The 22,625-nt window shown below is 43.9% G+C and overlaps 1 protein-coding gene across 1 annotated transcript in view; it reads right to left on the minus strand.

The window, feature by feature from the left end:
- The window catches only part of LOC135513181 (AP-1 complex subunit mu-2-like), a 44,906-nt gene that overhangs the window by 17,858 nt on the left and 4,423 nt on the right, over positions 1-22,625 (minus strand). The window contains exons 2-6 of the mRNA XM_064935971.1: positions 17,421-17,577; positions 16,445-16,512; positions 10,671-10,801; positions 6,402-6,549; positions 3,867-3,993 (exon numbers count right to left, since the gene is read on the minus strand). Coding sequence (XP_064792043.1) covers positions 3,867-3,993; positions 6,402-6,549; positions 10,671-10,801; positions 16,445-16,512; positions 17,421-17,577 — 631 coding nt within the window. The remainder of the gene's footprint in view (positions 1-3,866; positions 3,994-6,401; positions 6,550-10,670; positions 10,802-16,444; positions 16,513-17,420; positions 17,578-22,625) is intronic.

Raw genomic sequence — 22,625 nt, forward strand, 5'->3', positions numbered from 1 at the left:
GGGCAGATGAGGGGGGAGACCAGGGAAGTGTCATCCACCAGACGCCCCACAACCAGGGCAGACGAGGGGCTAGACCAGGGAAGAGTCATCCACCAGACGCCCCACAACCAGGGCAGACGAGGGGCTAGACCAGGGAAGTGTCATCCACCAGACGCCCCACAACCAGGGCAGACGAGGGGCTAGACCAGGGAAGAGTCATCCACCAGACGCCCCACAACCAGGGCAGATGAGGGGGGAGACCAGGGAAGAGTCATCCACCAGACGCCCCACAACCAGGGCAGATGAGGGGCTAGACCAGGGAAGAGTCATCCACCAGACGCCATACAACCAGGGCAGATGAGGGGGGAGACCAGGGAAGAGTCATCCACCAGACGCCCCACAACCAGGGCAGATGAGGGGGGAGACCAGGGAAGAGTCATCCACCAGACGCCCCACAACCAGGGCAGATGAGGGGGGAGACCAGGGAAGAGTCATCCACCAGACGCCCCACAACCAGGGCAGATGAGGGGGGAGACCAGGGACGGAGAATGGGGGCGGTGGAAGCAGAGGGGTGTAGGTAGAGATGCGAGGCAGGAGGTATGGAGTTAGTTGGGCAGGATTGGGAACAAACTAAGATATTGAAGGGTGAGGATTTGGGCATGGAAGGTAATTGTCCATATTATCTGTGACCACATCTCTCCAGGGATGAAGAGTCCAATTATTTGGGTTGGGGATCTTGTACCGGCTATGATTGTCCTTACCTTTTGGTGTGTCTGTGTACTTGTAAGTCAGTCTGTGTGTATACTGTGTACAGCATAGCCACAGGAAGATATTGATTTGGGTGTATAAAAATCCCTTTATAATAACCTATTCTATTATCGCATTTGCCTAGTTAAGAAGAAGCATTTTTAGGAGGTTCTGGAAAACATGGCCTTTTATAAACGCATTTCATGTCATTCTGGGATTCTATGGTTCTAAAATGAATTTAGTTTTAAGATGCTTTTGAGAAACCGGGCCTTGGTCTCGACCTGGCTCAGGGCCAATAAAAATAAGGGAAACAATATATCAATATTATAGGCAGTAAGCTACTGAATCAACTGTCCAGTGGCACAGACTCATCCAATGATGAAGATAGCATGAATGTGCATAACCTAGGCTTCTCACCGTACTGCTGATGGTCTCAAGAGAGGCCAGAGCTACTTTGAAAACAGTGCTGTTCTTCTGAGTTGTTGAGAAGAAAAAAAACTGGTAGCTTCTACTGACAAACTAATCTTCTCTTTTCAGCAGTAGCCATTCGCTTTCTAAACATACTTCCTGCAATTGTATTTAGACATTTGTGAAAGTCCTATTCACTGACGGAGTAGAGAAATAGAATGCATGAAGTGTCCATTCAAGTTACAACTGACAGCCATTTTGAGCATACCCATGAGTTTACCAGTCAAATTACCAGAGTGAGCCTCCTGGGTGGCGCAGTGGTTAAGGGCGCTGTCGTAACTGGCCGCGACCGGGAGGTCCGTGGGGCGACGCACAATTGGCCTAGCGTTGTCCGGGTTAGGGAGGGTTTGGCCGGTAGGGATATCCTTGTCTCATCGCGCACCAGCGACTCCTGTGGCGGGCCGGGCGCAGTGCGCGCTAACCAAGGTTGCCAGGTGCACAGTGTTTCCTCCGACACATTGGTGCGGCTGGCTTCCGTGTTGGATGCACACTGTGTTAAGAAGCAGTGCAGCTTGGTTGGGTTGTGTATCGGAGGACGCATGACTTTTGACCTTCGTCTCTCCCGAGCCCGTACGGGAGTTGTAGCGATGAGACAAGATAGTAGCTACTAACAATTGAAAACCACGAAATTGGGGAGAAAAAGGGGGTCAAATTAAATAAATAAATAAAATAAAAATGACCAGAGTGAGATTCCAAAACCCTTCCAAGCTAGCACATTTGGTTCCTTGGAAGTGGGAATGTACATTTTTGGTTTCCCATTGGTTCTGGGAATGAAGCCATACGTTTTCTGTAAGTTAAAACGGAACTTTTTCTTAAACGTTGAATAGAAGTGAAAATGTAGCCTGTTTTGGGAATGTACATTTTTAGGTTGCAGGGAGGTTCTGAGAAAACAATTCTATGGTGCCCTTAAAATTTTCCTTGGTGGTTTTATTAACGTCCCAAGAACAAAAATGCAAGGTTATTTGAAGGTAATTAAATAACATTCTGAGTATGTTTCAATGAGACTTTTGATAACACTGCTAGCTTAGTTTAACATTTTTTAACTCCAAGCACAGATAGGACACATTAATTATGCAAACACATCTCTTTTTTTATCTTCTGCTCTCTATACATGGAATTAGTCCACTGTGCCACTAGCATGGAGCTGAACTCTGAACATAGCTGTTCATTTTTGTCTATTCAAACAGACCCCATTTCAAAGGAAACAAGCACTCATTAAGATCAGGTGTGGCCAACACACCTGAACACACTTAACAAGATTGAGGATAGAGAGAGTTTTGTTGATGCTGAGAACGAAATGGACTGTATATGTTTTTTTATTTTAATTTTACCCCTTTTTTCTCCCCAATTTCGTGGTATCCAATTGTTGTAGTAGCTACTATCTTGTCTCATCGCTACAACTCCCGTACTACGGGCTCGGAAGAGACGAAGGTTGAAAGTCATGCATCCTCCGATACACAACCCAACCAAGCCGCACCAATGCGCCGGAGGAAACACCATGCACCCGGCCACCTTGGTTAGCGCACACTGCGCCCGGCCCGCCACAGGAGTCGCTGGTGCGCGATGAGACAAGGACACCCCTACCGACCAAGCCCTTCCTAACCCGGGCGACGCTAGGCCAATTGTGCGTCGCCCCACGGACCTCCCGGTCGCGACCGGTTACAACAGAGCATGGGCACAAACCCAGGGACTCTGATGGCACAGCTGGCGCTGCAGTACAGCGCCCTTAACCGCTGCGCCACCCGGGAGGCCTGACTATATATGTTTTAAAATAGCATTCTTAGAACGTTCTTTGAATGTTACTTACGTTTTCTTAATGTTCTGAGAACAGGACTTTAAATTGAATCGTGAAGAAAACTGAAGAAAATGTTATGCTGAAATTCCAACAGAAGAACGTTGTTTCTTAACAATTTGAGAACAATACTTTAAAACAAACCATGATGAAACCTGTAGGAAACATTATGGGAAGGTTGTATGCAAAATAACCATTGGACAACCACGCTCTCACCAAGCTGTAAGAAACATAACGTTTTCAGAACGTTATGTGCTCGCTGGGTTCCATGGATTCTATTTCTATGGCCAAAATGCAACAAACTGTTTATTTGGAATCGGACTCAATCATGGACACTCGTACTGACAGTTGTGTCTGCTTTGTGTGATGTATTGTTGTCTCTACCTTCTTGCCCTTTGTGCTGTTGTCTGTGCTCAATAATGTTTGTACCCTGTTTTGTGCTGCTGCCATGCTGTGTTGCTACCATGTTGTTGTTATGTTGTGTTGCTACCATGCTGTGTTGTCATGTGTTGCTGCCTTGTTATGTTGTCTTATGTCTCTCTTTATGTAGTGTTGTGTTGTCTCTCTTGTTGTGATGTGTTTTGTGTTTTATATTGTATTTATTTACATTTTCAATCCCAGGCCCCGTCCCCACAGGAGGCCTTTTGTCTTTTGGTAACTGACTTGCCTAGTTAAATAAATGTTAAATAAAATACTAAATAAATAAACATTTGGTTCATGTGCTGCCCAGATTCAGTCAGTGTTCAGACAGGAGTAATTATTCCATTTTGGAAACATTATTTAATTGTATTGTGTGTGGGGGGGGTACTGCAGCACCTCAGCATCCCTACTTCCCACGGCTATGGTGTACAGGCATTATACTGTAGGTGTTTATACTCACGTCCTGTGATTTCAAAGAGCACTTTGTCGTTGAGGCCCAGTCTGAGTTCAGGCATCCCAGACAGGACCACCTTGAGCTTGATGCTGCCCACGATCTCACTACGCAGGACACTGCCGGTAGCACTCACCTACAGGGAGGGTTACAGACAGCAAAAAATATTCATCACAAAAACTCTGATTTTGACAAGGAGGAACCAAGGATGGCAGGTTTATATGAGGTTAAGGAAGGTGTTTGAGACTGAAGATGATAAAGTGGCTTGTCACAAAAAGGGAGCTCAGAGATCTAGCTGTCCAGTTTAATGATAATGTGGCAATAGAGGCCCATCAGACCTGCTCTTCCTTACAATCAGTTATCAGCCATGTCTCTGTCTGTGACCCCTGGGATACATCAGGGGCTCAGGGGGCTGGTTACGTGCCAAACCAAAAGGTTGTGGCCACATGGGTGTCCCGGTGTAACAACGTTAGCACAAAAACCGGAGGACAGGAAATCGGAAATAATTTCCGCACATTTTTGATTCAAGGGAGTGGAGAAACGGTGTCTGGAAGAACCTTCTCATACAGTTTACTGTAAACCTGACCTTGTTTCTTGGCCTGTCCATTCTAAATAATGATCACTCTAAATATATATACAACTATTAGAAATCAAATTTGAACAAAAATGTATCTATCCTGGGTACACAGACCCACTGCGGCCCCTTATGATGAGATACGTCTCTTTGTGGCCCCCACCTCCATCAAAGTTTCCTATCATTGGTATACAGTAAACAGTATGTACAGTAAAGTGTATGACAATGTACTCTTTACCTGGGAATGTTTACCTTTACTCAAACAATTTCCTGGTTTAGGTTAAAGGCCCAATGCAGCCATTTTGATCTCAATATAATTTCTGGGTAACAATTAAGTACCTTACGGGGATTGTTTTAATTTAAAATGGTCAAAACGAGAGAAAAAAAGTGCTTCTTAACAAAGAGCAATTTCTCAAGCAACATTTTATGCTAGGGCTGTCTGTGAGTGGTGTGAGTGGGGAGGGGGAAGCGCAACAGGTGGCCTTGCATTAGAGCATTGGGGCAGTAACCAAAAGGTTGCTGATTCAAATACCCGAGCCGACAAGGTGAAAAAACTGTTGATGTGCCCTTGAGCAAGGCACTTAACTCTAATTTGCTCCAGGGGTGCCGTACTATGGCAATTCACCTATCAGGTGTACGTGACAATAATATATTTTTAAACTCTGAACTAGCTGTTATTGGCAGAGAGTTTTGGAACTCTTTGTTAATAGTCTATTTACTAATTTACTGCCTGGTGATGTTTCCAGGCAGGCCAAAGCTTCATCCCACTAAAACAGGCTGAAAATTAAGGCGGTCTTTTCAAAGAGCTCTTCCACTAAAGGGCATTATCATCATTTTCATTCCAACCTCATAGTGTGGAAATATACACTACCTTTCAAAAGTTTGGGGTCACTTAGAAATGTCCTTGTTTTTAAAAGAAGGACTTGTGAGGCATCTGTTTCTCAAACTAGACACTCTAATGTACTTGTCCTCTTGCTCAGTTGCGCACCGGTGCCTCTCACTCCACTTTCTATTCTGGTTAGAGCCAGTTTGCGCTGTTCTGTGAAGGGAGTAGTACACAGCATTGTACGAGATCTTCAGTTTCTTGCCAATTTCTCGCATGGAATAGCTTTCATTTCTCAGAACAAGAATAGACTAACGAAGAGCCTGTAATCGAACCCACAAATGCTGATGCTCCAGATACTCATCTAGTCTAAAAAAGGCCAGTTTTATTGCTTCTTTAAATCATGACAACAGTTTTCAGCTGTGCTAACATAATTGCAAAAGGGTTTTCTAATGATCAATTAGCCTTAAAATTATAAACTTGGATTAGCCAACACAACGTGCCATTGGAACACAGGACTGATGGTTGCTGATAATGGGCCCTGTACACCTATGTAGATATTCCTTTAAAAAAAAAATCTGCCGTTTACAGCTGCAATAGTCATTTACAACATAAAATGTCTACACTGTATTTCTCATCAATTCAATGTTATTTTAATGGACAAAAAAATTTGCTTTTCTTTCAAAAACAAGGACATTTCTAAGTGACCGCAAACTTTTGAACGGTAGTGTATATAAAACACAGGTAGTTCTAGTTTTTGACTGCACTGGGCCTTTAATCTATTGTATGTTCGTCTTACCCTACACGCAAATCAGTTACGCCACACAAAGCCAGACCAGCTGTTTTATAATCATACTCCTGTCCCAACTAGTCACTGTCACCCGTCATCAACAGGTTATTACTGAGTACAAGCCATATACAGTATAGTGTACAGTCTGTACTCTATACAGATAGATCACACATTCAAAGGGTTAAAAGATGTGTGGAAACTAATGGCTTGGCTAGTGTTCTTTAATAATGATTGTTTACTAGAGGTGTCCCCTGTTTTTCTACTGAGCAGTTTCTTACTTTAGTTGCCATGACTTTATCTTCACAGTGAACAGGTAGAATAGTAACAAAACGAGATCCCATTAAAGAGGCTTCTCACCAGTAGGTTGACGGACTCGATGACGTCCATGAACACCTCGTTCTTCCTGTACTTGATGCCCTCCGACCTCCAGGACACAGCGTTGGTGACGGTGGCGGGGGGGCGTGGGGCGCCCACATCCAGTTTGTGACCCTGTTGGGTGATGTACCTGCAGAGAGGGGACAGGAGAGGAGAGAAGGGAGAGGAGATAGGAGAGAGGGACAGAGGGACCGGGGAGAGCAGAGAGGGGACAGGAGAGGAGAGAAGGGAGAGGAGATAGGAGAGAGGGACAGAGGGACCGGGGAGAGCAGAGAGGGGACAGGAGAGGAGAGAAGGGAGAGGGGATAGGAGAGAGGGACAGAGGGACCGGGGAGAGCAGAGAGGGGACAGGAGAGGAGAGAAGGGAGAGGAGATAGGAGAGAGGGACAGAGGGACCGGGGAGAGCAGAGAGGGGACAGAAGAGAGGGGGAGAGGAGAGAGGACAGATACCATGTAGGCTTGTTCAGAGGGGGACAAATACAGGCATCGCTACCTCACTTTCCACTTAGGTGCAAGAACAGAGGAGCAAGCACAAGATGAAAAGAAACTCTTGGAAGGACAGCGGAAGTTATTTTATGAAGATATTTGTTTTCTAGGTGATTTCATACCTTGTATTTATTCATTATTGATGAAAGAGCTTATGATACCCCTGAATAGAATGTTAATTTTAATAAACCTCTTGACTGGAGTAGATAGATTATTGAAAGGATTTGTCTTGGGTTGTGAGCTCGGTAACCATGGTTGTAATTGGAACAAGGGGGTTTACATTGTAATTGTAACGCAAAGACTCAGACTGCGCTAAACTAAACTCTGAGCTCAAATCATTATTTTGTACCTGAACTACATCTTGTGTGCTCATTAAATCGGTACAACCTACAATTGCTAAAAGCAATCAAGTTGACCTCAGACTGTCAGGCCTGGGACCCATAGCTCCATGAGAGTGGTTACATGTCACTAGCCCGATCCCATTGTGCCTTTAAACACAGCAGACCTTGTATGACTATCGTCTCCTACTGGCTGTACTATCAGTAACGTATGCTGCAGTGCTGAGTTGTACAACAGGCAGAGATATACTGTTCTGAGAGAGGCTTGTTGTCCTCCAGGGAGGACTGGGTGTCTGAAGGGATGAGATGGGGTGTGGGTAGGAGGGAGATGATGTACCTCCAGTATGCAAACGTGACCATCTGTGGAACACCTGCCTTTGCCTCTCTTTATATCTCACTGACAAACAACCAGGTGACAGACAGCAACACCATCTACTTCCTCAAATACACACACACACACACACACACACACACACACACACACACACACACACACCTGTAATCCATCCCCCCTGATAGATCTCTTCTGCCTGCATCTCTCCAAGCTGCCCCTGGGGTAATGAGACAGATTGATCCATTCTCCATCATGGAACCTTCTGATGCTTGCCGAATTTCTCTCCTCCACTAAACCTAAAGACGCTAGCATGGCTCAAAATGTGTGTCTGCACACTGCACAGGCACCGAAAGATGACCCCCAAAATTGACCAAGAAATTACGAAACACTGGTTTGATTTCACCACTGCACTGTGGTGATAACCACTGCACTTTACGATAACCCACCTCAAGCAGGGAGATCATTTCATCTCAACACCTCATCACGACTCACAGAGAGTGGAAAGAGATGAAAGACAAGCGGGCTTGTTTGGTTTGGTCCTGATTCTTCTCAGAAATGCTCATGAGTCTATCCGAGAGCAGAGTTGGCGGTAAATCGACAGATTAGCATAAGAATGTCATGTCAGTCATACTACGAAACAACACACACAAACACACTCCTTGTCTCACACAGGGGAAGACAAGGGAATGGTTGTGTCACACCCTGACCATAGTTTGCTTTGTATGTTTATATGTTTTGTTTGGTCAGGGTGTGATCTGAGTGGGCATTCTATGTTGTGTGTCTGCTTTGTCTGTTTCTGTGATTGGCCTGATATGGTTCTCAATCAGAGGCAGGTGTTAGTCATTGTCTCTGATTGGGAACCATATTTAGGTAGCCTGTTTGGTGTTGGGTTTTGTGGGTGATTGATCCTTTTTCCTGTCCTTTTGTCTGTCGTGTGCTCGTTTGCACCAGTTTTAGGCTGTTTCGGTTTTCGTGTATTGTTTATTGTTTTTTCATATTGATTCGTGTTTACTTCAGTTTTATTAAACATGGATCGTAATAGACACGCCGCATTTTGGTCCGACTCTCTTTCACCTACAGAAAACCGTGACAGGTTGGCAGGTCAGGTGGGTAGTGTTTTAAGGGGGGGGGTGTGTGGAAGAGCCTAATTGGGGGAGAAGAGGGCGAGGATGGAAGTACGCCGGGATGGGGTGGGGTGTCTCCTTGGCAAAACGATGATCGGCACAGAGCTCGTCTGTCTGGAGTGTCGAGTGCAGCCAGCTGACGGTGGTATTGTGTATCTCAATGGAAGACAGTCTAGCGATGATCAGCCTTATCTATTCAGGCCCATGGACACAGACAACATAGACATCACACTGACAAAGGCCTCATCAAACCTCAGGGCAAAATCTTCACATGTCTACACCAGACAGTCACCATATTATCACATTAAACAGTCTGCTTGAGTAATAATAAAAATACTATATTATAGTATGATGTTACAAGCAGGCTTTCAATTGTAAGTGTAAGAAGATGTAATTAAGGAGACATATTTAGCCCGTTGCCATGGTAGCCTGGCCCTAATTAAGTGAATGCTGAACCTTCTGTCAGAACATGGCACCTTTCCCAGGAGCAAAATAGGAAAACAAATTCCTGTTAAAGAGCTAAACCCTCTGAATCCTGTAGGCTATTGTATACTGTCACTAGCCTGGATGCAAGTATGCTGGCAAGCCATCTAGTTGAAAGGTGTGCAGACAGAGGTGTTGACTAACTCCACTCACTCTTTAGCAGAGAAGAAAACTCAAAAATAAAGTATTGTTAACAAGCTAAAGCATGTGGACCCTATATACTGTAGTTTACATAGCACTGTGGTAGTCTGTTGGATAGCAGTCTGTTGGATATCAGTCTGTTGGATATCAGTAAGTTTGGTAGTATGTTGTAGAAAACCCCAAAATAAAGTATTGTTAACAAGCTAAAGCATGTGGACTCTATATACTGTAGTTTACATAGCACTGCGGTAGTCTGTTGGATAGTAGTCTGTTGGATATCAGTCTGTTGGATATCAGTCAGCTGGACATCAGTCAGTTTGGTACTATGTTGGATATCAGTCTGTTGGATATCAGTCTGTTGGACATCAGTCAGTTTGGTAGTCTGTTGGATTTCAGTCTGTTGGATACCAGTAAGTATGGTAGTCTGTTGGATAGTAGTCTGTTGGATATCAGTTTGTTGGATATCAGTCAGCTGGACATCAGTCAGTTTGGTACTGTGTTGGATATCAGTCAGCTGGACATCAGTCAGTTTGGTAGTCTGTTGGATTTCAGTCTGTTGGATACCAGTAAGTATGGTAGTCTGTTGGATATCAGTCTGTTGGATATCAGTCAGCTGGAAATCAGTCAGTTTGGTAGTATGTTGTAGAAAACACAAAAATAAAGTATTGTTAACAAGCTAAAGCGTTTGGATCCTATATACTGTAGTTTACATAGCACTGTGGTAGTCTGTTGGATATCAGTCAGCTGGACATCAGTCTGTTGGATATCATTCTGTTGGATATGAGTAAGTTTGGTACTATGTTGGATATCAGTCTGTTGGATATCAGTCTGTTGAATATCAGTCTGTTGGATATCAGTCTGTTGAATATCAGTAAGTTTGGTAGTCTGTTGGATTTCAGTCTGTTGGATACCAGTAAGTATGGTAGTCTGCTGCATATCAGTCTGCTGCATATCAGTCTGCTGCATATCAGTCTGCTGCATATCAGTCTGTTAGGTAGTATGTTGCATATCAGTCAGCTGGAAATCAGTCAGCTGGAAATCAGTCAGCTGGAAATCAGTCAGCTGAAAATCAGTCAGCTGGAAATCAGTCAGCTGAAAATCAGTCAGCTGGAAATCAGTCAGCTGAAAATCAGTCAGCTGGAAATCAGTCAGCTTGGTAGTATGTTGAATATCAGTACGTTTAGTAGTCTGTTTGATATCACTCTGTTGGATATCAGCCTGTTGGATATCAATCAGTTTGGTAGTCTGTTTTAGTACTGCCCCTGTATTACAGTCTGAAATGTCAAGCCAAGCCTTCCAAGACAGACTGCAGTATTGATTGACTGGTACTCAGTCCAATACTCACTCTTGCAGGATCTTACTGTCTGTGGTCTGAGGGAAGCCAAAGTCCATGACCTCGTCCATCAGCTCATACACCGTCACAAAGTTGTCACGGATACTCTCCTCCTCCAGCTCCTTAAAGTACTCCTTAAACACCTACAGATGGGCACACAGACAGACAACTTAATACAGGATCAATACAATAGGATTGCATTCAATTGGTTGGATACAAGCAGTGTACTCCAGTAGGTACAGTTGAAGTCGGAAGTTTACATACACCTTAGCCAAATACATTTAAACTCAGTTTAAAGGATCACCACTTTATTTTAAGAATGTGAAATGTCAGAATGATAGTAGAGAGAACGATTTATTTCAGCTTTTGTGTCTTTCATCCTATTCCCAGTGGGTCAGAAGTTTACATACACTCAATTGCCTTCAAATTGTTTAACTTGGGTCAATCGTTTCAGGTAGCCTTCCACAAGCTTCCCACAATAAGTTCTGTGAATTTTGGCCCATTCCTCCTGACAGAGCTGGTGTAACTGAGTCAGGTTTGTAGGCCTCCTTGCTTGCACACGCTTTTTCAGATCTGCCCACAAATATTCTATAGGATGAGGTCAGGGCTTTGTGAGGGCCACTCCAATACCTTGACGTTGTTTTCCTTAAGCCATTTTCCACAACTTTGGAAGTATGCTTGGGGTCATTGTCCATTTGGAAGAACCATTTGGACCAAGCTTTAACTTCCTGATTGATGTCTTAAGATGTTGCTTCAATATATCCACACAATTTTCCTCTCTCATGAGGCCATCTCTTTTGTGAAGTGCACCAGTCCCTCCTGCAGCAAAGCACCCCCACAACATGATGTTGCCACCCTCGTGCTTCACGGTTGGGATGGTGTTCTTCGGCTTGCGAGCCTCCCCCTCTTTCATCCAAACATAATGGTCATTATGGCCAAACAGTTCAATTTTTGTTTCATGAGACCAGAGGACATTTCTCCAAAAATAAAGAATTTTGTCCCCATGTGCAGCTGCAAACCATAGTCTGGCTTTTTTATGGCGGTTTTGGAGCTGTGGCTTCTTCCTTGCTGAGCGACCTTTCGGTTATGTCGATATAGGACTCGTTTTACTGTGGGTATAGATACTTTTGTACCTGTTTCCTCCAGCATATTCACAAGGTCATTTGCTCTTGTTCTGGGATTGATTTGCACTTTTCACACCAGTACGTTCATCTCTAGGAGACAGAACGCGTCTTCCTGAGTGGTATGACGGCTGTGTGGTCCCATGGTGTTCATACTTGCGTACTATTGTTTGTACAGATGTACGTGGTACCTTCGGGCATTTGGAAATTGCTCCCAAGGATGAACCAGACTTGTGGAGGTCTACAATGTTTTTTTCTGAGGTCTTGGCTGATTTCTTTAGATTTTCCATGATGTCATGCTAAGAGGCACTGAGTTTGAAGGTAGGCCTTGAAATACATCAACGGGTACACCTCCAATTGACTCAAAATGATGTTAATTAGCCTATCAGAAGCCTCTAAAGCCATGACCTAATTGTCTGGAATTTTCCAAGCTGTTTAAAGGCACAGTCAACTTAGTGTATGTACACTTCTGACCCACTAGAATTGTGATACAGTGAATTCTAATTAAAATAATCTGTCTGTAAACAATTGTTGGAAAAATTATATTTGTGTCATGCACAAAGTAGATGTCCTAACCGATTTGCCAAAACTATAGTTTGTTAACAAGAAATTTGTGGAGTGATTGAAAAACTACTTTAATGATTCCAACCTAAGTGTATGTAAATTTCCGACTTCAACTGTACTGTACAGTCGTGGCCAAAAGTTTTGAGAATTACACAAATATTAATTTCCAAAGTTTGCTGCTTCATTGTCTTTAGATATTCTTGTCAGATGTTACTATGGAATACTGAAGTATAATTACAAGCTTTTCATAAGTGTTAAAGGCTTTTATTGACAATTACATGAAGTTGATACAAGGAGTTAATGTTTGCAGTGTTGACCCTAATCTTTCAAGACCTCTGCAATCCGCCCTGGCATGCTGTCAATTAACTTCTGGGCCACATCTTGACTGATGGCAGCCCATTCTTGCATAATCAATGCTTGCAGTTTGTCAAAATTTGTGGGTTTTTGTTTGTCCACCCGCCTCTTGAGGATTGACCACAAGTTCTCAATGGGATTCAGGTCTGGGGAGTTTCCAGGCCATGGACCCAAAATATCCATGTTTTGTTCCCCGAGTCACTTAGTTATCCCTTTTGCCTTACGGAAAGGTGCTCCATCATGCTGTAAAATGCAATTTTTATCACCAAACTGTTCCTGGATGTTTGGGAGAAGTTGCTCTCGGAGGATGTGTTTGTACCATTCTTTATTCATGTCTGTGTTCTTAGGCAAAATTGTGAGTGAGCCCACTCCCTTGGCTGAGAAGCAACCCCACACATGAATGGTCTCAGGATGCTTTACTGTTGGCATGACACAGGACTGATGGTAGCCCTCACCTGGTCTTCTCAGGACAAGCTTTTTTCCGGATGCCCCAAACAATCAGAAACTGGATTCATCAGAGAAAATGACTTTACTCCAGTCCTCAGCAGTCCAATCCCTGTACCTTTTGCAGAATATCAGTCTGTCCCTGATGTTTTTCCTGGAGAGAAGTGGCTTCTTTGCTGCCCTTCTTGACACCAGGCCATCATCCAAAAGTCTTCGCCTAACTGTGTGTGCAGATGCACTCACACCTGCCTGCTGCCATTCCTGAGCAAGCTCTGTACTAGTGGTGCCCCGACCCCGCAGCTGAATCAACTTTAGGAGATGGTCCAGGCGCTTGCTGGACTTTCTTGGGCGTCATGAACTATTTGAATCCCAAGAAACTACTTATCTTCAACACCTTCTTCGCAACAATTGAACCGCTCTCCTTGAAGTTCTTGATGATCCTATAAATGGTTGAGGTAGGTGCAATCTTACTGGCAGCAATATCCTTGCCTGTGAAGTCCTTTTTGTGCAAAGCAATGATGACGGCACGTTTCCTTGTAGGTAACCATGGTTGACAGAGGAAGAACAATGATTCCAAGCACCACCTTCCTTTTGAAGCTTCCAGTCTTTTATTCGAACTCAATCAGCATGACAGAGGGATCTCCAGCCTTGTCCTCATTAACACTCTCACACCTGTGTTAACGAGAGATTCACTGACATGTCAGCTTTTGTGGCAGGGCTGAAATGCAGTGGACCAGCGTCTGTCCAAAGCTGGTCCGACCAATCTGATTCCACACTCCAAGACTGCTTCCATCACGTGGACTGGGATATGTTTCGCATTGCGTCAGATAACAACATTGACGAATACTCTGATTCGGTGTGCGAGTTCATTAGAACGTGCGTTGAAGATGTCGCGAACCACTGTGCGAACCACTGCTTTTAATCAGGGCAAGGTGACCGGAAACATGACCGAATACAAACAGTGCAGCTATTCCCTCCGCAAGGCAATCAAACAAGCTAAGCGTCAGTATAGAGACCAAGTAGAATCTCAATTCAACGGCTCAGACACGAGGTATGTGGCAGGGTCTACAGTCAATCACGGATTACAAAAAGAAAACCAGCCCCATCACGGACCAGGATGTCTTGCTCCCAGGCAGACTAAATAACTTTTTTGCCCGCTTTGAGGACAATACAGTACCACTGACACGGCCTGCAACGAAAACATGCAGACTCTCCTTCACTGCAGCCGAGGTGAGTAAAACATTTAAACATCTGGCCCTCGCAAGGAAGCAGGCCCAGACGGCATCCCCAGCCGCGCCTTCAGAGCATGCGGAGACCAGCTGGCTGGTGTGTTTACGGACATATTCAATCGATCCCTATCTCAGTCTGCTGTACCCACATGCTTCAAGTGGGCCACCATTGTTCCTGTTCCCAAGAAAGCTAAGGTAACTGAGCTAAACGACTACCGCCCCGTAGCACTCACTTCCGTCATCATGAAGTCCTTTGAGAGACTAGTCAAGGACCATATCACCTCCACCCTACCTGACACCCTAGACCCACTCCAATTTGCTTACCGCCCAAATAGGTCCACAGACGATGCAATCTCAACCACACTGCACACTGCCCTAACCCATCTGGACAAGAGGAATACCTATGCGAGAATGCTGTTCATCGACTACAGCTCGGCATTTAACACCATAGTACCCTCCAAGCTCGTCATCAAGCTCGAGACCCTGGGTCTCGACCCCGCCCTGTGCAACTGGGTACTGGACTTCCTGATGGGCCGCCCCCAGGTGGTGAGGGTAGGCAACAACATCTCCACCCCGCTGATCCTCAACACTGGGGCCCCACAAGGGTGCGTTCTGAGTCCTCTCCTGTACTCCCTGTTCACCCACGACTGCGTGGCCACACACGCCTCCAACTCAATCATCAAGTTTGCGGACGACACAACAGTGGTAGGCTTGATTACTAACAACGACGAGACGGCCTACAGGGAGGAGGTGAGGGCCCTCGGAGTGTGGTGTCAGGAAAATAACCTCACACTCAACGTCAACAAAACTAAGGAGATGATTGTGGACTTTAGGAAACAGTAGAGGGAACACCCCCCTATCCACATCGATGGAACAGTAGTGGAGAGGGTAGTAAGTTTTAAGTTCCTCGGCATATACATCACAGACAAACTGAATTGGTCCACCCACACAGACAGAATCGTGAAGAAGGCGCAGTAGCGCCTCTTCAACCTCAGGAGGCTGAAGAAATTCGGCTTGTCACCAAAAGCACTCACAAACTTCTACAGATGCACAATCGAGAGCATCCTGGCGGGCTGTATCACCGCCTGGTACGGCAACTGCTCTGCCCACAACCGTAAGGCTCTCCAGAGGGTAGTGAGGTCTGCACAACGCATCACCGGGGGCAAACTACCTGCCCTCCAGGACACCTACACCACCCGATGTTACAGGAAGGCCATAAAGATCATCAAGGACAACAACCACCCGAGCCACTGCCTGTTCACCCCGCTATCATCCAGAAGGCGAGGTCAGTACAGGTGCATCAAAGCTGGGACCGAGAGACTGAAAAACAGCTTCTATCTCAAGGCCATCAGACTGTTAAACAGCAACCACTAACATTGAGTGGCTGCTGCCAACACACTGACTCAACTCCAGCCACTTTAATAATGGGAATTGATGGGAAATTATGTAAAATATATCACTAGCCACTTTAAACAATGCTACCTAATATAATGTTTACATACCCTACATTATTCATCTCATATGTATACGTATATACTGTACTCTATCATCTACTGCATCCTTATGTAATACATGTATCACTAGCCACTTTAACTATGCCACTTTGTTTACATACTCATCTCATATGTATATACTGTACTCGATACCATCTACTGTATCTTGCCTATGCTGCTCTGTACCATCACTCATTCATATATCTTTATGTACATATTCTTTATCCCCTTACACTTGTGTGTATAAGACAGTAGTTTTGGAATTGTTAGTTAGATTACTTGTTGGTTATTACTGCATTGTCGGAACTAGAAGCACAAGCATTTCGCTACACTCGCATTAACATCTGCAAACCATGTGTATGTGACAAATAAAATTTGATTTGATTTGAAATGTTTTTTGGGATTCAGTTCATTGCATGGCAAAGAGGGACTTTGCAATTAAATTGATCACTCTTCATAACATCCTGGAGTATATGCAAATTGCCATCATACAAACTGAGGCAGCACTTTGTGAAAATTCATATTTGTGTCATTCTCAAAACTTTTGGCCACGACTGTATATCAGTAAAGCACACACTCACCTCCACCATTTTGTAGAGGAAGGAGTAGACCAGGGCTGCATTGGCATTCTTCTTGGTCATTGCCACCACTGAAGAATAACTTAAGAATGTACTAAAACTGTTGAACAGAAAGGTAATGGGGCCACTGCTGTTTTAAAATATTTTTCACATGGAACTTTTACAACCACTGAGATGGTTGACTCATAAGATTATTTCTTCACAGCATTTCCCTCCAGTTCAGAATAACATGAGATGTACAGATAAATGACATGCAGTGAGGGTGTGAACTGTGAATTGTGTGATGTGTCAGAAGCAGAGACAGTCGTCCTGAGCATGGTAAGAGAGACAGAAGCTTGGTAACCAAGCAGTCGTCCTGAGCATGGTAAAAGAGACAGAAGCTTGGTAACCAAGCAGTCGTCCTGAGCATGGTAAGAGAGACAGAAGATTGGTAACCAAGCAGTCGTCCTGAGCATGGTAAAAGAGACAGAAGCTTGGTAACCAAGCAGTCGTCCTGAGCATGGTAAGAGAGACAGAAGCTTGGTAACCAAGCAGTCGTCCTGAGCATGGTAAGAGAGACTTAAGCTTGGTAACCAAGCAGTCGTCCTGAGCATGGTAAGAGAGACAGAAGCTTGGTAACCAAGCAGTCGTCCTGAGCATGGTAAGAGAGACTAAAGCTTGGAAAACCAAGCAGTCACCCTGAGCATGGTAAGAGAGACAGAAGCTTGGTAACCAAGCAGTCGTCCTGAGCATGGTAAGAGAGACAGAAGCTTGGTAACCAAGCAGTCGTCCTGAGCATGGTAAGAGAGACAGAAGCTTGGTAACCAAGCAGTCGTCCTGAGAATGGTAAGAGAGACAGAAGCTTGGTAACCAAGCAGTCGCCCTGAGCATGGTAAGAGAGACAGAAGCTTGGTAACCAAGCAGTCGTCCTGAGCATGGTAAGAGAGACAGAAGCTTGGTAACCAAGAAGGCCTGACTGAGCAGTAACAGGACAGGATACAGTAGAGGTTTCTGTGTTTGATCCACAGGAAGTGGGCGGAGCCGTGTGTCACCAGGGGCGATGAGTCTGCGTCCTCCTCCATCCTCATCATAATGGGCATGAAGTGGTCGACCTCATTCATGTCCATGTTTCCCATGTAGTTACGACTGATCAACACCTACAGGGAAAACACATAACAGGGTGAAGATTTGTAAATAGGGTAAAGTGTTGCACACACATATAGTTATGGCATATCAACACCTGAAACCACACGACACAGAGGGCATTGTAACACATTAATGAAATTCATTTTCAATTCAATTCATCTTTATTTAGATAGGATAGTTCACTCAGCACTGTCGGCAGCAATTCTCACTGTTATCCAGGGAGTCCATAGAGGCAGTTATGCAACAGAAGAAATTCAAAAAGATCAGACATGGAGCATATGCCCTTCCCCTTGTTGTGAAGGCTCAGCAGTAAGCTGTGGAAGATGTACAGTAAATGAAAGGAGCAACAGCCTCTGCTGGGAGGCCTCTGTTTAGTAACATAAAATAACTGACAACTAATCTGGGATCACAATGCCCAATGACAGCATTGTGTAAAAAAATATCTCTCTCTCACACACCACAAGATACACTGGAGTGACCGGAGGGAACTCTCACTCACACACTCGCACACACCCTTTCATTTCAACACCAATAACAAGATGAGTCAGCATTGAGAGTCGCTGGGCTGGAGCCCTCACACTCTGATAGATCAAAGCATATGCTTGAAGGATCTCACACACTGAAGCAGACCTGGGATAACTAGGTTTAGCTATGCTTTTCTGGAGAAACAAAAGATGTGACCAGAACTATTTGAATACAGATCCCAAGAAACAACTTATTTTTAAAACTATTTCAATACAGACCTAAGAAAGTAACTAAACTCAGCAAAAAAATAAACGTCCCTTTTTCAGGACCCAGGATCCAAATAACTTCACAGATCTTCATTGTAAAGGGTTTAACACTATGTCCCATGTTTGTTCAATGAACCATAAACAATTAATGAACATGCACCTGTGGAACGGTCGTTAAGACACTAACAGCTTACAGACGGTAGGCAATTAAGGTCACAGTTATGAAAACTTAGGACACTAAAGAGGCCTTTCTACTGACTCTGAAAAACACCAAAAGAAAGATGCCCAGGGTCCCTGCTCATCTGCGTGAACGTGCCTTAGGCATGTTGCAAGGAGGCATGAGAAATGTAGATGTGGCCAGGGCAATAAATTGCAATGTCCGTACTGTGAGACGCCTAGGACAGCACTACAGGGAGACAGGACGGACAGCTGATCGTCCTCGCAGTGGCAGACCACGTGTAACAACACTTGCACAGGATCGGTACATCCGAACATCACACCTGCGGGACAGGTACAGGATGGTAACAACAACTGCCCGAGTTACACCAGGAACTTACAATCGCTCCATCAGTGCTCAGACTGTCCACAATAGGCTGAGAGAGGCTAGACTGAGGGCTTGTAGGCCTGTTGTAAGGCAGGTCCTCACCAGACATCATTGGCAACAACGTCCCCTTTGGGCACAAACCCACCACCGCTGGACCAGACAGGACTGGCAAAAAGTGCTCTTCACTGACGAGTCAAAGAATTTGTCTCACCAGGGGTGATGGTCGGATTCACATTTATTGTCGAAGGAATAAGCGCTACACCGAGGCCTGTACTCTGGAACGGGATCGATTTAGAGGTGGAGGCTCCGTCATGGTCTGGGGCGGTATGTCACAGCATCATCGGACTGAGATAGTTGTCATTGCAGGCAATCTCAACGCTGTGTGTTACAGGGAAGACATCATCCTCCCTCATGTGGTAGCCTTCCTGCAGGCTCATCCTGACATGACCCTCCATCATTTGGGGCGGCAGGGTAGCCTAGTGGTTAGAGCGTTGGACTAACCGGAAGGTTAAACCCCCGAGCTGACAAGGTACAAATCTGTCGTTCTGCCCCTGAACAGGCAGTTAACCCACTGTTCCTAGGCCGTCATTGAAAATAAGAATTTGTTCTTAACTGACTTGCCTAGGTAAATAAAGGTAAAATAAATAAACAATATTAAAAAATCATGACAATGCCACTAGTAGCCATACTGCTCATTCTGTGCATGATTTCCTGCAAGACAGGAATGTCAGTGTTCTGCAATGGCCAGCGAAGAGCCCGGATCACAATCCCATTGAGCATGTCTGGGACCTGTTAGATCGGAGGGTGAGGGCGAGGGCCATTCCCACCAGAAATGTCTGGAAACTTGCAGGTGCCTTGGTGGAAGAGTGGGGTAACATCTCACAGCAAGAACTGGCAAATATGATGCAGTCCATGAAGGAGATGCACAGCAGTACTTAATGCAGCTGGTGGCCACACCAGATACTGACTGTTACTCTTGATTTTGACAAACCCTTTGTTCAGGGACACATTATTCCATTTATGTTAGTCACATGTCTGTGGAACTTGTTCAGTTTATGTCTCAGTTGTTAAATCTTGTTATGTTCATACAAATATTTACACGTGTTAAGTTTGCTGAAAATAAACGCAGTTGACAGTGAGTTTTTTTTCCTGAGTTTATATGTTTAAACTATTTGAATACAGATCTGAGAAAGCAACGACTTGAAACAAATATGTGAATACAGATGTTAGGAAGTGACTACTTTTCAGAAACTATTGGATTGGTTGCCTTCCATTTTTAGCAGGGCTGTTTCTGGAACTGCATGTTGAAGATAGAAACAGAATGAATAGAGCACACACAATCTACTATACTATTCCAATCTATCTGAAAGTCATATTTGATCTACACAATACATTTCTATCTGAACATTTTGCTCCAGGTGTACATAATCAATTCAAACCAATTATATTTTTTACAAACAAGTTGTGATGCTCAACTACTGTATGAATCTTTCAACATGCCACTGGAAAGGTAGAAAAAGCTGCAATTCATTTTATGATACTTGAAAATACTGCAGGTATTTTATATTTGAACAAATCCATTTGCAAATAGCAAGTTGGATGCTTAGCAAAAACAACTTCAAACCTCCTTGTCGATCTGAGGGTAAGTGTTCTTGTTTCAAACAAACACTATACAATCTATAAAGGGATAGTTTGTATTCTGAATAAACCATTATTTGCCATCTACCTTGGTTTATGATCATATATTTGAACTCAACATGTGTAGTTTTTGATTCTTCAAATATTTGGCAGCAATCAATACATATTTTGGGGGTTTCAAATAACTTGCATATATTCAAATACCTTTTCAAATATTATGTTTTTCTGTATTTGAATATCAAAGAAAATAGTTGCCTTTTTAGTTGACTTCCTTGAGTATTTGAAAAGTTGGTATTTTCATATTAAATACAATGTTCTTCCCAGGTCTGCACTGAAGAGGGCCCTCTGTCACACAGGATACTCCTCACACAGTGAAAGGATGTGGACAGGCTCTTCCTCTTTCTTTAGCTATAAAAGGATGGTGGAATCCCAAACAGACCGACAGATAGTTCAAAGCTTGTTGCATTTAAAGAGGAGTCTTGACGCACATGCAAGGAAACACCAAAGCTACCTGACTGTTAAGAATGTAGAGGTAAATGTCAGTGTTAAACTAATACCATTTTGAGAATTAAAAATAAAATGTTTGGCTTCTGATTAAAATGTACAGTAAACTGCCATGAAGGTTCAAGGAAATTAAAAAGTACAAATATTGTTCAAACCCATTGTCACTGTCCCTTCATCAACTCTGTGTTAATCAAACGCATGTATCAGAACATGCCATGGAAAGTTCCTCATTCCATGTTTAAATCCCCAGACACTTTCTGCAGTCATCATGAGCTAGCAAACCTCACTCCAGCCACCTTTTTGTTTTTCATTAAACCACTTTAATGGGGAATTGTTTGATCATTTCCTTTCGTATTTGATTTACTGGAACTAAGTACTGATGTTCTACTGCCAGTATCTGTTTAACTGCCAGTATCAAATGTCTGCCAGTGTTGACTTACGTGGTTAAAGTTTGACGCCACACTAATGTAGCTATGATTCTGTAGCCTCTGATGTGGTCTTCCTATCTTCTCGGGCTGTTGTTTACAGATCATTCTCCCTGTTGCAACTTGTAATTAAACCAAATTGACTATCTGTGACCTCTTTTATTCCCCTGAAAATCCCCTTTGCACAGTTTCTCTGAAACATTACATTTGTGTTATGCTAGCCTAGACTCCAGCCATTATAGGATGTTGGTCTGGTGGCGTGAGACTATTCTGCTAACTTTAAATGTGAACCTACAGACACACAGCAACTCTTAAGAGTTAGGCAGCGACTCCTGCTACAGTGAAACAGATCTGAGAGACTGCTGCAGTGATGCTGTTACCGTTTGAGATTGAACGAGAGACATGTCTGGGAAGCTGAAATCAAGCTTGGTTCACCTTCAGTCCCACTGTTGGCTGACAAATGGTAAAACACACTGTCTGGCTGTAATGAGGGCCCTTAGGCCTGCTTCACACACACATCCCCTTAACTATAGGACAATTCTGCCAGGGGAAGATTGTTTAGTAACAGGATACTGGTCATTGTTAATGAGGCATTGTTTACAATCGATATGCACTACTGTCTGTATGCTCTTCAGAGGCTGACAGCACATCTCAATTAAGATAAACAGACTAGCGATCGCTTAAGGTCAGTCTCAAAGGGCACTCCTATGTGACTCACTACTTCTGACCAGAGTCTACATAATGAATAGGGTGCCGTTTGAGAAAACTAGCTCAGTCATTTGGAGGTAATAATCATGGAGCATCTATCAAGCTCCCAGAGGGTCTCCAAAAAACTTGCCTTTTACCTCTGAGAAGGACAGGGTTTGACAATCAAGCACACATGGCACTCAATATTTAATCCTGAAAGATCTACAGTATCTATACATCGTGTAGTTTCACACATATTGACACAGAAAATGTACACTTTAAAAGTAGTGTACACTCATCCAGAATTGCAGGTGCAGGGTACACAAAGTAAAGAATAGACACTGCACCCTGATGAATGCTCCCACTGTTTAAATTTGCTCAATTAAAGAGCTGGGGAGAATTCATCAGTGTGCTGGTGGCCATTTAACTTTCAAGTGAAGTCAGAGTACAAAACTAAGCAGGCATTTATTAGCATAACAATATATTTCAAAGACAGAGATTTTGAAACATTCACTTGAACAGCATAAAGC

The sequence above is a fragment of the Oncorhynchus masou genome, chromosome 24, assembly GCF_036934945.1.
Source record: "Oncorhynchus masou masou isolate Uvic2021 chromosome 24, UVic_Omas_1.1, whole genome shotgun sequence".
Lineage (NCBI taxonomy): Eukaryota > Metazoa > Chordata > Actinopteri > Salmoniformes > Salmonidae > Oncorhynchus > Oncorhynchus masou.